A 17,504-nucleotide genomic window follows, 5' to 3' on the forward strand; every position below is an offset into this window, starting at 1 on the left:
TGATCCAACAGTGGAGCTTGCTTTCTGCGGCTACTTTTCTCCTGGACTTCATAGTTATCTTGCTCTCTAGTTTTTAGGGTCCAGCCCAAGAGACTCAGTCTCCTCCAGGCTGTGATTGTGTTAGTTGTGGATTGCAGCTCCATGAACACTTTGCAAAGCCCTGGGTTCCATCCCCAGCACCACATGCAAAAAAAAAAAAAAAAGAAAATGGGGGTGGGGGGCTGACTCCTCATGAGCGTTGTCAGATTTCCAGGCTGGAGAGGGTTGAGCCCATGTATAACTAGTGTACAGATAGAGAATGGATTTTGCTTCTAGAGCCAGCCAAGCCCACTTGTCCCAGAGGGACAGCAGTAAGAAAGGCAGGTGCACAGCTATGGACCAAAGGTCTCTCTTCCTCCCACGGTGGCTCTGGGGCCCCCAGCCTGCCTGCAGGAAACAACACACTGACACTGGAGGCAGACCCTTCATCACCTACTAGGCCTCGAAGCTATCTTGAGAAATGATTCCTGTGCATCGAGGAACAGGGCCGGCACAGAGCTGCCTTGGCACCTTCCAGAAGCTTCCACCACACTAGCTGCATTCTATTCTTCCATGTTCCCATAGCTACCACAACTGGGGTCTGTCAAGCACCTGGCAGCCAGCAGGACCTGCTGCCCACATAAGACATGAGCAAGGATAGAAGGCTACAGGTGGCTGAATGTACACAGATGTGGACCTCTTGGAGAAGCAGGCCTGCTAGTCCCCCCTCTACAGGAAGCTAGGAATGGAGGGGGGGGGAACAGCACCTATCCTGCCCAAGTGGCCCAGACAATTCTGTGCTGAGCAAGGGCAGGCAGGGCCCTCATAATGGCTTTATTTCACCAGCTCCAAAGGCCAGGCCCTAAATAGCATGTGACATTCAAACTGGCCCACTGGGGTCCCCAGGCCACACCAGAGGAAGTCTCGTTTCCACTAGGGCTGCTGAATCCTCCTTTGGGACATGAAGAACAGCCCCAGAATCACTTCACCAGCCTTGCTCTCCCACTCACCACCTCTGAGAACCTGGGTGTGGAGCCAATTGGTGCCTCAACTTCCTTCAGTAACAGGGACAGCAAGCAGGTCCTACTGACCCAGGACTAGAGGCAGGCGGGAAGTAGTCTTGGATTAAGCCTGAAAAGGCTCAAAGACAATTCCAGATCCAGTGTCATGGATAGCTGATAAATGAATGAGCACTGCCATGGGAAGTCCTTAATCCAGTTTTACTGGTTGGAATAAAAAAGCAACCTATTTTGTAGTGCAGTTTTTCTCCGAGCTTCCTAGCAGCTAAGACAACTCCCAAGCGTTGGTGGTTAAAGACTGAGAAGTCCTACAGCAGAACTCATGCATTCCCCGGACTTTGTCCTCTTTTGTAGACTTTATTGTCACCCATACCAAGATATCAGGGGCTCGAGGTGAAGAAACTTCCTAAACAAGAAGGTTCCTTAGCCAGTCTCTGGTGAATAGCATGGAAATTGAGCCTAAGAGGTAAAGGCCACCCAGAATCCTGCTCAGAAACCCCTAGATCTGCACACCACACTGCATCCTCCTTGCCCCAAGATCTGAGTCAGCCAGTCCTGGGCTTGAGTCCCTGATCTGCCTTCTGGAGGGACAGACACCCCTCCTTGCCTTGTCCCCAGTTCAGCAATAAGGTAGCAATGCCTCTGCCCTCCCATGAGAATCTGGCCATACTGTGTGTGTGCACAAGAGCCCTCAGGGGACTGGCATTGGCCAGGAGACACACTGGACTGCAGGAACGATGCAGAGAGGCTCTGCACAGGAGCAGCTGCAGCAGCGCACCTCTGCCCGCACGCCCAGGTTCAGGAGGCCTCCCTCCACCTTCCCACCATTGAGTCAGGCAAAGTAAGTGGCTGTGTTTGCTGAATTTCTACCAAGTGGACAAAGTGGAGGAAAAGCAAGGCCCATGGGAGAATGGAGCCATTATGGGACTGCCTGCCAGTGATTTCCAGAACATTTAGAGTCACAGGCCACCAATATGTTTAAAATTTTCTCAGAGGAGGTTAACACAAGACTAAGGAGCAGGCATGTCCCAGAGGAAAGGAATCCTTGATATCAATTAGCCAGATTCATGAGGGAGAAAACACTCTCCCTGTCCTGGGCCATCTTGTGTCCGGAGATGTGTGGGAGCTCATGTGATCCTCATTGAGCCCACATCACAAATGAGACAGAGGCTCAGAGAGGGTGTAACGACCTGGCCACATCTGGAAGTGAGTGAAGGCACAGCAGGGAAGCTGGACATGTCCTCCCCAAGTACCAGGGAGCCCCAGGAGACTTGGAGGAGGGGAAGGGGTCTGGCAGGCCAATCCCTTTACACAGAATGGTGGGTGTGGACCAGAGACCAAGCAAGGGGAAGGGAGAGTCAGGTAACATCCTGCACCCCAAAAGGTAGTAGGACAGATGGCGCTGTCCTGACTCCTACTCGCGGAGACATCCAGGGCTACCTCCCACCCCGTCTCCTGCTCAAAACTTGCCCACAGCCCACTCACCTTGACCCTTATCAGTTCCTTGAGCTCACCTAGTCTCTCCATCCCCAGCCACACCACCCTACTGCTCCTGAAACAGACCAAGACTCTTAGGCTGTCACTGCTGCTGTCCCCTACCTGCATCTTCACAACCTAGGCCACTTCTCACCTGACCAGGTGTGATGGCAGTCGTCACCATGCACTGTGTGTTGCCTTGCCCTAGCTGGCGGTCCATGCCAGCACTCATTCCTCTTCTGAGCTCTGCGGGGACTTGGTGTTTGCCCTCCTGGCATCCTCAGCACGGAGCCCAGAGCCTGGTAGGTTGGTAGTGCTCACTTTCTACAACAAGGATTCATCCTTGGAATGCCAAACCATCGTGGGTGCTAGGGATCAGTGGGGCCGGCTTGCCCAAGTGAGGACTACAGCTGAGTGATGGGGACAACTTCCAGCCACTATGGGCAGGCTGAGAGGAGAGGCAGGACTTCCTGCGCTTCCCCCTAAGGCCAAGGCAGAGGCACTGAGAGGAAAAGGCTTAGGTGCAGCTATTGCCCTGTAGCATGGACAGCAGGCGGAGACAGGGAGGAGCCAGGACTCTGGCCTCATGTGCCCAGCCCCACAGGACATTACCTGGCCACCTGGTGGTCCCCTACCATCAGGGACTGCTTGTGTAAGGCTCATCTCAGCAGAGAAAACCTCCATCCCACAGGGAGCCCCCCCAACACCCAGGCATGGCAAGTGCCCTGCTATCAGGCAGGCCAGTTTCCTGATGACACAGCTGCCTTCTGCTGACTGGGAGTCCCTCTAGGTGGGGAGGCCCCAAGGAGGTGCAGGAAGCTTGCATATGGGCAGCAGGGGTGAGGTGGGGCTGTGGGGGTAGCTCACCTCTCCTGTTCCCTGCTCCTTTTGGGATGAGCTGAAGGCTGTGAGCCATTCCAGAAGCTGACACAGTGTTGGCCAAGGGCCACGGGCTGCTTTGCCTTGTCCCCAGCCTCACAGGCTCTTCAGGTGCCTGCTGCAGTCATGTTTTGCTCTAGTGACCTGAGCAAGTCCTCGCTCCTTTCTTTTTTTTTGCAGTGCCTGGGGATTGGACCCAGGGCCTTACATGCGAGGCGAGCACTCTGCCAACTGAGCCATACAACTCTTCTTGCTCCTTTCTGGATGGCAGCACACCCTCCTGGGCGCCTATTGTGAGTCATTGCTCCCTCAGTACAGGCTGCATCCATAGGGGTCCCCATGGCTACATCTCCAGCTCCCCTCCCATGTAGGAGCAGGGAACAGCGGCAGAGCCAGATGCCGCAAGATGCTCCTAAATCCCTCTGCTTGTGGGATCCCCCCCTGTCCCTGCAGGTGGCACCCATCTCACACTAAGTGACCAAGTAAAAGGATGGTGGCAGGACACACATCCCTCCCCCTCCCCAGTGAGACCTGTGTGGAATAATTATTAGCTCAAGACACTTGGATCAGGGCACATGGGGGGTGACCCAGATGGGAGCTACAGGTATGTCTAAAGCCCCACCCCCTGAGCAAACTCCCCTCAGTCCCATGAGGGTTCCTCCATATCAGAAAGAATCTACAGTACAGGAACATAAAGCCCCCTCAGGCAAATCACCCCACACAGTAACATGGACAGGGACACAAAGCCCCTCTCAAAGCTGGAGCAGATTTTTGAGAAAGCCCCCAGACACAGAGCCAGTCTGCATCACTCCTAGATGGGGTGTCCTGGCCAATTCCCATGCTACCTGTAGGAAGGGGCACAGCTCCTGTCTCAGGTCAACATAGTGGGACCACTCCTGGAAACCCCATGCTTTCCCTCCCTGGGCAGAAGGAACAGGGGAGCCTGGTGCCTTGGCCTGCTCTTTGTCACACAGGGAGAAGTGGAGGTTGCTCCTCAGGCTAGGCCAAGGACACTGGAACACGCAAAGGGCTGTGAGCCTGCTTACTGTGTGCCTCAGTCAGTCCCCCACCAGTGTCCCCAGAACGCCAGGACAGTCCCGAGTACAGCCAGCGAAACCTCCGCTGGCCAGCGTTGCCAACCACAAACCATCTGCCATGGGCCCCACCTTGGATGACCACATCCTGTAGCCATACCCACTATGGCCAGGCCAAGTAACTGGGCTGCACCTTCGCTCATGAGCAGCTGTAGGCCTCTCTAGGTCCAGGCATCCCGGGCTACCAGCTGCCAAACAGGGCTTGGTCCCAGGGCCCAAGGGAGCCATAGTGTCCAACCAGATACAGCATGACCCGCTGAGGGAAGCCCTGCCCCAGGACACACCTCCACATCTGCTCAGTACCAGCAAGGGTGGAAAAGCTGTGGTTAAGCAACAACAGACGACACCAGCAACAACAGCATCACCAGCCTAGGAGGGGAGAGTACCAAGAGGAGGGGACTGTCACCACCAGTATGCCCAGAAGCCCGCGGCCCCTGGTGGCTGCCTTCGAAGAATGATGATTCAGAAGGAGAGGTGAAAGCGAGAACCCCTGGAGCCAGGGTAGGGGGAAGTGGGGGGAAGCTCCGCTGTGCGACTCCCCCAAGCCCCGCAGAGCAGCAGGAACGCCCACATTCTCTCCCCAACCCCACCCAGTCCTGCTCCAGTTTACTGAGCACTTAGTGTGCAGGCCTTGACACAGCATTCCTGACACCACAAAACCGTGGGAATCACACCAGCCACTATGAATGAAGACCAGTTGGATTAAGAAAGGAAAAAGGAGCTCTGGGTATGGTGGCACATGCCTGTGATCTCAGTGGCTCGGGGGGCTGAGGCAGTAGGATCACAAGTTCAAAGCCAGCCTCAGCAACTTAGCAAGGCCCAAATGAGACCCCATCTCAAAATAATATAAAAAATGGGCTGGGAATGTGCCTCAGTGGCTAGGTACCCCCTGGGTTCAATTCCTGTTAACAAAAAAGGAAAAAGACTGGAATAAAACTTAAAGAATTACTCATCTGATCCCTTGGTAGGGAGGGCATTTCCAAGCAGAAAAAGCAGAGAATGAAACCATAAAGATCAATGCCTGCATTTTCACTACCTTAACAAACCTCAATAGGCCAAGGAACTCAGGGACAAAATTGAAAAGTATGCTTGTAACCAAGACAGAACTAGCTAATAATACCCATGACATGTGAAAGAGTACTCACAAAGAGTACTCACAAACCAGCAAGAAAAGGGCAGGCTGTGCAGAAGAGCAAGCAAAAAGAAAATGTGAAAAAGGTGTGAAAAGTGCAAATGACCAAGAAGCCCAAGAGAAGCGTCCAAAGTCCACGGGGACAGAAAGTAGATCAGAGGCTACCAGAGACTGTGGGAGAGGAGATTGACTGAACTGACTACTGGCAGGCAAGGGAATTCTTTCTAGGGTCGGGGAAGTGCTCTAGAGGATTAGTGGTGGTGGTTGTATAATTCTATAAATACACTAAAAAGTAAAAAAAAATTATACACTTGAAGCAAATACAGTTTATGATATGGGAATTAGAGCTCAAGGGGAGGGATGGTCAGTCACTTATAATCTGAACAAGGTTAAGTAAAGTACTTTTCACTGAGAAGTTGGTCAAGTTATTAAAAATAAAACCCAGTGGCCAGGCACAGTGGCACATGCCTGTAACCAGCAGCTCGGAAGGCGGAGGCAGGAGGATCATGAGTTCAAAGCCAGCCTCAACAACCTAGCGAGGCGCTTAAGCTAACTCAGTGAGACCCTGTCTCTAAGAAAATACAAAATAGGGGTGGAGAATGTGGCTCAGTGGTCCAGTGTCCCTGAATCCATCCCTGGTACCCCAAAATAAATATATAAATAAAACGCAGTGCTGCACGGATGGTGATTAGGTGGGTATGACTTTTCTGGAAACCACATGAAAAAGACTCATCAGAAGCATTAGAAATGGCTAATGACAAGCTGGAGTGCAGCCTGTTACCCACGGGATCCTGGGTTTGATGCTGGCACTACGCACCGCACACAGAGCCTTCCTAAGCACATGAGGAGGTGCTCAACTTCATCAGCCCCGGGATGCACATCAAACCACGAGGAAACCTGCACTGCTCTCGCTCATGACCCCTCCAGTACAGGCTGAGGCAGGAGGGTCACCAGTTCCAAGCCAGCTGAAAAAGAATTTTTTAAAAATCGATATCTCTCTCTCTCTCTCTCTCACACACACACACGAATCTTGGAAAACACAGTACTTAGTAAACTAAGCCAGATGCAGAAGACCACATATACTGCAATTCCATTTACACGGGACACCTAAAGTAGACAAATCTACAGAGAAAAAGCAGGCAATGGTTCCAGGGCCTGGGAGAGGGAGGATTGGGGGGTGGGGTGAAAGGTTTCTTTTTGAAATGATGAAAATGTTCTAAAATTAGAATACAATGGGGGTTGAATCCCTCTAAATGAGGGATCTTGTGGTGTGTGAATGCTCATAAAGCTGCGACTGGAGAGTATCACACTTGCCCGGGGCCTCCCCTGCCAGGAATGTCACCTCAGAGAAGAATCAGAGAAGGGATTCAAGATTCCTGTGCAGAATGTTCAGGGCATCTGCATCCGGAAGAAATGTCTGAAATGGATCCTGACAACAAGGGAGAAACCCCTCCCGGCCCTTCTCTGCCAGCTCATCACTGGGGCAGCCAATGTTTTAAAAAGACCTGGGAATGCAAGAGGTTCCTGTAGGGGGAGAGGGGAGCACCAGGTGATGGCAGCACGAGGGGGCGGGGCCAGGCCTGGGCTCCACCGGCACCAAGGCAATACAGCCAGGGGGAGAGTGAGCCCTAAGGAATCGCCACTGGGGCAGAGGTGACAATAACAGAGTACAAGGACATCTGCCTAAATGGCAATGTCGGGTCTCTTGGGCAGTGGGATGGCAGGGTACTTTTATAATTTCATCTGCGTTTTGTTAACTGAAAAACCAGACAGACACGGAGGCCCAGGTAGGTCAGTTTCCTAAATGACACACAGCTTTTGGAGGGGACAACACAGGCCCCGGTTCTAGAGGGTTCCCTAGAAAAACATCTCTTCTGCCCAGTCCCCACGTGGACTTCAAACACCATCAGGCCTAGCTGGGACACCTGGGCAAGGGCCATGTACACTGTAACAGGGTCCGGGCAGCAGCCCTGTAGGTGAGTCCCCAGGCCAAGTGGCCCCCATCCACGGGTCCCAGGGGCAGACCCAGTGCTCAGCAGCTCCTGTGGCCTCCTTCCCAGCTTGGAGAGGAGGTCAGAAAGAGGGTGCAGGGGCCCCAGAAAGGAAGCTGAGATGGCCCCTCCTGCTTTGGGGGAGGAAGCCCTGCTCCCCGCCCGCAAGGGCCTCAGCGCGGAGACCTTCTCGTGCCTTTGGTTTCCTTTTCCATTCACAGGGTGGGCGGGGGATTTCCACAGCGCCTGCCCGGGCTGCCAGCGGGTGCCTGGAGGGGAGGACACCCAGGCCTTCAATGCAGTGAGCCCCCTCTTCCACCCCTCAGGTGGGAGCACATCATGCCACGCCATCCCATAGTCTGTTTTTGGTTCAAAACAACTCAGCAAGGAAAGCACAGACATCCCATTTTTCCATAATGAGAAACTGAGGTTCAGAGAGGCCAAATTCTCAACCTAGTGCCACACAGCAAGGGCACAAGAGCCAAGATCTGAACTCAGCAATGTCTATCATCCTCTGCAGCTACCCCACCACCCAGCCCACAGCCTCACCTCCCCAAATACACAGATACAAAACCAACTTCCAGGAAACTGGCAACAGCAAAGCCCATGGAGCTGGGTGGGAGCGGGAACTGGCCAAGGAAGCAGGATGGTGATGATAATCCCCCTGGCTAACACCCTCCCTGTGGACTTGGGCACCTTCTAGTCTGCAGATTCATAGAATTTGAGCTGAAAGGAAGTGCCTCGATACCATCTGCCCGCGGTTTCAGTGCAGCTGGGGTTTCTTCTAAACGGCAAAGCACTCTTCCAGAAACGATTTTGCACGGAACCCCAATGGGGGCAGCTGGGCTGCTGTCGCATCTGGGGCCACGGGAGCCCTGCCCACCTCCTCCCTCCCTCCCTCCCACCAGTCCTGGAAAGCCTGGATCAAGCCCCTGGTCACCCACTTCAGAGCTCTGAGAGGGGCAGGCACCTGCTTGGGTCACACAGCAACTCAAGGCAGGGAGAGGGCAGGATCCCATCTTTCCCTTGGGGACCTTCTGCCTCTGGCCTACTCCAGGGAGGTGGGACTGGGGAGCACTGGCCTCTTAAGCCCCCATCTGTCCAGTGGTGTATGTGGGTGCTATGCAGACTCACCCAGCCCGAAACTGGGAAGGGGCACTTTCTCCACCTACATTGGGGGCCTTAACACAAATCCAGCCCTTGGTGCCTTGGTGAGCCCATGTGGAACCCCTTTTCTGGCTCCTGTGTGGTCTTGAACAAGTCTCCACCTCTCTGGGCCTCAAGTTTCCGGTCTGTGAGATGGTGGGTGGGTCCCTGTTCCCAAGGTCTGTGGTGAGGATTCCGTGGATGTGTCAAATATAGTGTCTGTAACATGGAAAACAAAGAGCTGCTGTGGTCATAGTCACCAAGCCCCGAGGGTGTTGGCGCTCCAGGCCCCCGCAGGGCAGCAGCTTGGCTAATTCTGCAGTGGGGCCTTTCTTCTGATTTTGCTTGGGGACCCAAGCAGAGAGGGCACTGTGTTGTCTTTCCCAAGGGCCGCAGCATGGATGGGGCAGAAACAGGACTGGAACCCAGGCCTGAGCACCACAGGCGGCCCCTGCCCACAGCTTCCTGCAGCCTGGCCTCCTCGGCCCCCTGTGCTCCCGCCTTGGAGAGGAAATGGCCAGGCCCCTGCGGTGGACCGCCCTTCCTTCTGCTTCCTCTCTCCCACAGGCAAGGCAGGGTGGCAGAGGCACCTCCCTGGCTCCACCCAGGCCCTGGCCTGTCTGCTCCTCTGGCCTTGGAGCCTTAGTTTCCTCGTCCCTGGGGCAGGTGCGCCAGGAGCTGGAGCAGGGGCAAACCGTCTGCAGGCCGACGCTGGCCCTCTAGTGCGTTTTGCTGGCTTTGCTGCACAGGCTTCAGGGCATGAGGGCCTTCCCGCCTGGCTCTGCCCCTTCTGGCCCAACAGGCCACCAAAGAGCCCAGGATCAGAGAGGCCGAGCCCTGGCCCCAAGATGGCAGGCCCAAGCTGCTCAACGCCACCAAGCAGGGCTTTCTCCCCCAGGACAACAAGCCTGCAGGCAGGAACCATGATGGCTCCTTGCTGCAGCCCAGTGAGGCCCCATGTCCTGCCCAAGGAAGCTGGCACACAAGGAGCAGCGGGGGATGGCTCTGAGCCACACTGGCCCCAAGGCTGCCTCCTCTTAGGAGTTCCCCAGGCCCACTGTGCAGGTGAAGGTCTAGGAGCCCCTCTTCCCACTTGTCAACTGGTGACCTTGTTCAGCCAGAGGGTCCCCATCTGTGAATGGGTGCCACAGGCTGCCAAAAAGACTACCTGAAGCAGGTGAGCAAGGGCCTGGTGGATAAGGCACCCGCTAATGCTGGCTGAGCAGGCGTTCTTAAGAGGAGTTGGGCTCTGTCACTATCCTCCTAGGCACATAAGGAAGACTGAGACTCAGCCTCATCCCAGCTGGCAAGCTCCGAGATCACCGTGACCAACCCAGGCCTGGGCATATGAGGGGACTGAGGCCCAAGATACCATTTTGCTCCATCTGAAATGGGCCCCTGGCTCCCAAGGAGGACATGCACCAAGGCCAGCACCCCAGCCCAGTGGCCTGATCCAGCCCGTACCCTGCAGTGGCTCAGGCCAATAGGGACCCTCCCACAGATGCCAAGTCCACTGAGTATTTAAGAGGAGCCAGACACCTGGATTCCTTTTTTTTTTTTTTTAATTTTTAACATTTATTTATTAGTATTCGGCAGTCACAACATCTTTGTTTGTATGTGGTGCTGAGGATCGAACCCAGGCCGCACGCATGCCTGGTGAGCGCGCTACCACTTGAGCCACATCCCCAGCCCCGGGACACCTGGATTCTTGTGTGGAATCTCTGCGTTTCATCTTCTTAAATATTGGCATATATATATATATATACCTTAAATATAAGGTGTCCCCCAAAGCTCCTATGTCAATGCAGGGATATTCTGGGTGGTAACTGTAGGCAAATGGGGCGTGGCTGGAGGAGGCGGGTCTCTAGATTGTGCCCTGGAAGGATCCATCTTCCCTGCAGATCCCTCCCCTCTCTGCTTCCTGTCTGCCATGAGCCAAGCAGCTTCCCCCATGCTGGGCCCTGCGTCATGAAGTGCTGCCTCACCATGGGCCCAGAGCGATGGAGTCGGCCGTCTATGGACAGAGACCTCTGAAACCATGAGTCCCAAATAACTTGTCATGTACTTTGGTCATGGTGAAACCAAGTTGACTGAAACAGCAACTGACCCAATTTCCTATTTTCCTTTTAATACCAAGTGAGGTGGAACCTTTAGCTGCCTGGCAGGAGTTGTCCAGAGCTGGTACAACAGGGAGCTGGGGATAAGGGTGCCTCAGAGTGCAGATCTCCTTAGCTGCAAGACCTAGAGCTCGCTTCTCTTTGTGCCTCTCAGCCTCAGTTTCCTCATCTGTTCGATGGGTCCGTGAGCTCTGCCTCATGGGAAGGTCCTGGTGTCTGGGGCAGTGCTGATGCACACTGGGCACAGTCAAGGTCACAAGCACATACTGCCTGTCCTGGTCCATCCCAGGCCCAGACCTGCCAGAGAAGGAGGGACTGCAGGATCGGGGGGCATGGAAACTCGAGGGTGTTCCAGGAGAAGAATCAGGCCACACTTTCTCTGGCCAGCCTGGTGCCAAGAGACCACAGGTTACTCTGGAGAGTCCCTCTGGGCCACTGCCACCACTAAGTAGCCCTGGAAAGTGTCTTAGCCCTGATTGTACCCACACCCTTAGCATAAAACCTAGAGTCCTCATCATGACCAAGAAGGCCTACCCTTCTCCAGTGTCATCCCTTCTTGCTCCATATACTCCAACCCCTGGGTGCTCGATTATTCCTGAACTTACCTAGTTCGTGTCCACCCCAGGACCTTTGCATTTGCCATTTCCCCACCTAGACTTTATCTGCATCTCTCAGAGAAGGCTTTGCTGACCATCCCTCAGCAGAAGCCACCCCCTGCCCAGAACCTGAACTCAGCAGGAGAAACTGCCCAGCTTTTGCCCACCTACAGGGACACACTGAAACCAGAGGAAGTCTGAGACTTCTCTGCCTGTTTTCTGACTGTGGGAAATAGCCACAACCCTCCTCCAAACCCCTGAGCAGGGCTGTAGCCCTCCGATGCACATACCCACTAAAATGGAGCTTGCCCCCATCACACCCCTCACAGTGACCCTGAGGGGCTGTTGTTGCCACCTCTACTTCAGACTGGGACTCCGAGTGGAGTCAGGGTCAGCTGGCCAGAGGCAGAGCTGGGACCCTCTGGGGGAGGCTGCCCCAGGAGCCTCTGCCAGGCGAAGTCCGAGACACAGGTGGGCAGCACCCTCTCAGTCATGATGCTCCAGGTCCTTCCTGCTCCAAGCAACAGGGGCCTCCACCAGGGTGGCATCTGTTCCCTCCCCCACAGGACACCGTGTAAGTGATGAGTTCAGATGCAAATACAAAGCTAAGCACTCAGCCCCCCCCCCACCAGCTGGATGCCAACCCCCACCTCCTAAACAGTGCTGCTGCCATGGCCAACACTACGGTCAGAGGTCAAGGCTGACTAACTGGCAGGCACAGGCAAGACTTGTGGTCTTGGCATCCTTGGCCCAGAGACCAAAGCTCTGAATCCCTGGGGAACACTCAGGAATGTCCGACTGCTCCACACACAGCCGGAAGCTGTGGGAAGCTGCTAACTGGGCAGCTGTGCTAGAGAAGAGCCAGGGAGGCCTCACCAGGGCTTCTCGCTTCACAGGTGACACCCACCAACCCATCTGGGTCAGAGGCCCAGGTGGCTTGGGCAAGACGACAATGACCAGTCGACCTCCCATGCCCTGGCTGCTCTAGTGAGGCAGAACCCTGGGGAATGTGACGAGGCCCACCTTCAGCTACTTTGATGGCCCAAAGTAGCTCTGGAAATGAAGCGGTGCTCTCAGCCCCAGGTCATCACCACAACAAACCACAGCACAACACAACGAGGACATAGCCCTGAGCACCGCCCAGTCCAGGGGCTCAGGCTCACTCCCAGCCCTGCATGGGGACCAGCCTGAGGCCCGGGGCTGGGAAGGAAGCCGATTCATGCAGGCTGGGTCCCTCAGACTCAGGCAGCTGGCGTCCAGATGGCTTATGTTAAACCGAAGCTGCTTTCCAGAGGGAAGTGGATGGGGAACGGGACCCCACCACAGACAGGTACAACCAGGTCTGGGGCCCAGTCCTTGCCTTCTGTGACCTCAAGCTTCATTATGAACAACAAGAAAACAGTTTTTACCCACCCTGCCTTTTCCTGAAGCTTCCAGTGGTGTCTGGAAGACAATTTTCCACCCACAGAGCTACCCTGCTCCCCTCTACCACACTGGCTCTTTCCTTGTTCTTCCTTCCAAACACACTGAACACTTTCCTGCCTCAGGGACTTTGCCCAGGTTTTTACTTCTGCCTGGATCTGAGCTCAGTCTACAGTCACATCTCAAGACACCAAGCAAGTAGAGCATGGAGGCACATGCCTGTGATCTCAGCGACTCAGTAGGCTGAAGCAGGAGGATCACAAGTCCAAGGCCAGCCTCAGCAAGTTAGTGAGAACCTCTTTAAAAAAAAAGACTCTTGATAAACCTTTGGAAATTAAGACAATGTGGTGTTAGCATAGGACAGACACATAAGCAATGGGACAAAATACAGCCTGGAAGCACATCTCCAGAGATGGACACTGCATTAGGACAGGGGGCACTGCTGTCCAACAGGAGAGGAAAGCACAGGAGCACATTTCGCCGGAAGGAGCAGCCAGGTTTTCATGGGTGAGAGAGGACAAGGGTGGCCCCACCACACACAAAACCCAGTCCAGACAGCTCCCAGTCCAATATGGGAGGAGGCCCCAAAACAAGGTCTCCAGAAGAAAAGGCAAGAAAATGTCTTCAGGACCTCAGAGGGCAAAGATTTCTTAAGCGGGACACAAAAAAGCACTAACCATAAAGGAAACAGTTGATAAACCAGAGTTCACTAAAATTAAGAACTTCCGCTGGTGAAATGGCAGCCTGCGATGCTTAGGATGCAATCTCCAGCACACACACAATATAGAAATAAACATGCAAAATCCTTATAAAAGTAAAGGAAAGACAGACAATGAAAACCAGAGTCCCTTCACAAAAGACTAAATTCAATGGCCCACAAACATGGATGGTCTTCAGGGAATTCAAATTAAATCCACGTTAAGACTTGGTTCCCCTGGAGAATGGCAACTGAGGGCTCCAACTCCAAGTGCTGACCAGGCCCACAACCAGGGACACTCCTCTAAGACTGCTAGAACGCAGCAGCGCAGCTGCGACAAGAAACTGCCAGACTTTCCCCAAAGTTAAGCAAGCACTGAGTACACGGACCCCCAGGAGAAATCACAGCAGACGTCCCTCCAAGGAACTGCAGGCAGTGCTCAGCTCCCTGCAGTGGCACTGCGGCTGTGGAGTGCAAGTGCTAGTATGGAGGAGGCACAGGGAACCTGTGCTGGGCTCCTTGGGTGCACCCTCAGACACACCAAGGAGCCTCAGCACACGTGGGCTACACCACAATTATTTAAACAGGTCAGTACACATGTGAGGGCCCTCCAAACTGGGCCCCTCTGTACACCCCCCCCCCCAAGAAACTTCGCTGCTTTTCCTTTAGAACACAATTTACTGTTTGTAATTCTGGGCTTTTTCTTCCAGTAGCTTCCCCTAGCACCCAGCACCACTTGTTCCCACAGATCCAGAATGCATCTGGCAAAGAACGGCTGTCAGGCCACCAGTCAACCCAGACCCTCAGGACTGCACTCACCCTACACGTAGGAGTTCAGTTGGGTCCAAGGAAAAGGACAAGTTTTTAATACTGGGAAGAAAAATAAGACATGGACAAGCACAGGGGGTGCTAAGGAATCAGTGCTGAAATCTCTTGAAATAATACACCTATTTGTTATTGTCAGTTCAGTCAGAATTTTCAAGGACTTTGGGCCGAGTTGCCAACACCCCACACGTGAACCACGAAAGGTATTCCTGACGCCCAACGGAATCCTTGACCTGAACACCAAAAATGTCAAACGGCCAGGCGGCGCCTAAGGAGGGAAAATAGCTAAACCTCATGTGGCATCTGGCACCATCCCGCACAAAGAGGCAAACGCCGCCAGGGCTGGCCCCTGACTTAGGACAAACATATATGTCAACACAGGTGCCAGCATGGCACTTCCCCTGCGTCCTTCCCGCTAACCCAAAATGACAGAAGCCTGAAATGCCAGTCCATCAGCGGCAGGAGAACCGCAAGTTCCAGGCCAGCCGGCGCAATCTAGCGAGACCCCGACTCAAAATTAAACGGGCTGGGGATGCAGTGGGAGACAGAGCGCTTGCCTAGCACGCAGGAGGCCTGGTTCAGTCCGCAGCGTCGCCAAAAAGCGAATCAAAGGAGACAACAGGCTCCTAGTTAGACCTTCCTCTGGGCACTCAGCCACCTTCCCCCCCACCCCCCCACCCCTGTCTTGGGACTTACCTTGGGCGGGTCGAAGAGCTCCAGCACGCGGTCGGGGCCGCCGTCGGGGCCCTCGGCGCGGCGCAGCGCCAGCCTCCCGCGCTGCCAGCGCGCGCCACTGTCCATAGACGCCTCGTCCGCCAGGCTGTAGCGCAGCGCCGCCTCCTTGAGGGCCTCAGGCGGCGGCTCCCGGGCCAAGCTCCAGGGCAGCAGCTTCCTGGCCAGGCCGGGCCTAGTGGCGGCCTCGGCCAGCTCCCCGGCCGCGGCGGCAGGCAGCTCTCCGGCCGACCGGCGGCGGAAGATGAGACGCAGGCTGCGGCGCAGGTGCTGGAGGGAGTAGGAGCCGGGCGGCCGCGGCGGGGCCAGCTCCTCCGAGCTGCGGGCCTTGGGCAGCGCGGGGGCGGCGGGTCCGGGGCCCGGCTCGGCCGCGGGCGCCTCGGCCTTGGTGGGGGACCCGCGGCCCGTCTCGCGGTAGTCGCGCCCGGGTGCCCGGGCCTCGCGCACCTCGCGGCAGAAGTATCGCTGGAAGAGGTCGGTGAACTGCAGCGACACGAGCTCGGCGCGCAGCGGCGCCTGGTGCGGGTGCTCGCGGGCGAAGAGCCAGTACTGGCGGGCCAGCTCGCGGGCGGCGGCCACCGCGTGCAGCTCGCAGAACTCGCTCCAGCCCCGGGGGGACGGGGTCGCCGCTGCAGGCAGGGAGGCGGAGGAGGCCAAGGGCGTGGAGGAGGTCGAGGAAGGCTGCAGAGTGGGCCCGTTCATGGTGGAGACCGAGGTGGGGCGGCCAGGCTGAAAGACACGGAGGTGGGCAATGAGAACTGGGCCTGCAGGTGAGTCACAGATGCAGGGCTCCCACTGTGTTCCCAGGGTACAGTCCAAGACCTCCAGTGTATTCCTGAACCTGGGGACACTAACTCGACCCTGTAACGGCTCTGGTTGGTGAGTGACAGGAGTGCAGCATATATGGCATGGACACAACAAACAAATGACTAATGTCCAGACTGGACAGTTAGTTCCACATCCTGGGAGATTTCCTCACACAGACTCGTGCACATATAAAATTTATGAATTATTTATTTCTGGCATTTTCCATTTGATATTTTTGTATTCTGGTTGACCACAAGTAACTAAGACCACACACACACACACACACACACACACACAGATGAAACTTTGGATAAGCGGGACTGCTATATTTCAAACCACCAATAGGAGACAAATTATTCACCCCACACAACATCAAAAATTAGCACACTTATAATTCCTGCCACTCAGGGGATGCTGAGACAAGAAGACTGCAAGTTTGAGTCCAGTCTCCTCAATTTACCAAGATTCTGCCTTGAAATTTAAAAAAAGGCTGGGTATGTAGCTCAATGGTAGATGCCCCATTGGTTCAATCCCCAGAGCAGAAAAGAAACAAACAAACAAAAAAATATTAAGCAGGAGCCAGGTGGGGTGATGCACACCTGTAATCCCAGCTACTTAAGAGGCTGAAGCAAGAGGCTCACAAGTTAGAGGCCAGCCTGGGAAACTTAGTGAGACCCTGTGTCTAAAATAAAATTAGATTAAAATTTTAAATTACCAATAATACCCAGCGTTGCAACAGGCACTTTCCTACAATGTTCCATCAGGTGATCTGACTTTTTTTCTTCATACCTTTATTTCGCTTATTTCTATGTGTATTTTTATGTGGTACTGAAGATCAAACCCAGTGCCTCACACATTGTTAGGTGGCTCTGCCAGCCCAGGTGGGTTACAAGACAATCTGCCAAGAGCAATGTCAGACCCATCATCCCACTTTCACTTAAGAGACATACACAGAGAGGCATGTACAGGACAATTCCCTGTGAGGCATCTCCTGCCACCGTGTTTTTCATGGTGAAAAAAATAGACAGAACCAAATGCCTACCAACCAGAAACTAGTGAGATAAACTGTGGTACAACTGCAGGCTGGAATATTCCACAGCAGCTTGAAAGGATGAGGAAGATCTATTCTACCACCTCCCAGAGAGCTGTAAGGCACACCATTAAGCAAAAAAAGGCAAACCAGGTGGCGCACGCCTGCAATCCCAGTGGCTTGGAAGGCTGAGGCAGGAGGATCATAAGTTCAAAGCCAGCCTCAGCAACTTAGCGAGGCCCTAAGCAACTCAGCGAGGCCCTAAGCAACTCAGCAAGACATTCTTTCTAAATAAAATATCAAAAAAGGCCTGGATTGGGGGCTGGGGCTGTAGCTCGGTGGCAAAACGCTTGCTTAGCATGTATGAGGCACTGGGTTTGATCCTTAGTACCACATAAAAATAAATAAATAAAAGCATTCCATCTACAACTACAAAAAAATTTTTTTTTCTTAAGTCCTGGGGATATATCTCAGTGGTTAAGCATCCCTAAGTTCAATCCCCAGTACCAAAAAAAGGCAAACC

General features: G+C 54.3%; 2 protein-coding genes across 3 annotated transcripts in view; one reads left to right on the plus strand and one right to left on the minus strand.

The window, feature by feature from the left end:
- Positions 1-6,033, plus strand: part of Atxn2 (ataxin 2) — a 119,426-nt gene extending 113,393 nt beyond the window's left edge. Inside the window, exon 26 of one of the 2 annotated variants that reach the window (XR_013091129.2) lies at positions 3,573-6,033. The gene's annotated coding sequence lies outside the window, so the exon portion shown is untranslated. Of the gene's footprint in view, positions 1-2,570; positions 2,590-3,572 lie in introns of those variants that run through there. The other variant, XR_013091130.2, reaches the window with a different exon arrangement.
- The window catches only part of Sh2b3 (SH2B adaptor protein 3), a 34,316-nt gene that overhangs the window by 6,210 nt on the left and 10,602 nt on the right, over positions 1-17,504 (minus strand). Inside the window, exon 2 of the mRNA XM_076853112.2 lies at positions 15,109-15,873. Coding sequence (XP_076709227.2) covers positions 15,109-15,846 — 738 coding nt within the window. The 5' untranslated portion in view covers positions 15,847-15,873. The remainder of the gene's footprint in view (positions 1-15,108; positions 15,874-17,504) is intronic.

The sequence above is a fragment of the Callospermophilus lateralis genome, chromosome 1, assembly GCF_048772815.1.
Source record: "Callospermophilus lateralis isolate mCalLat2 chromosome 1, mCalLat2.hap1, whole genome shotgun sequence".
NCBI lineage: Eukaryota > Metazoa > Chordata > Mammalia > Rodentia > Sciuridae > Callospermophilus > Callospermophilus lateralis.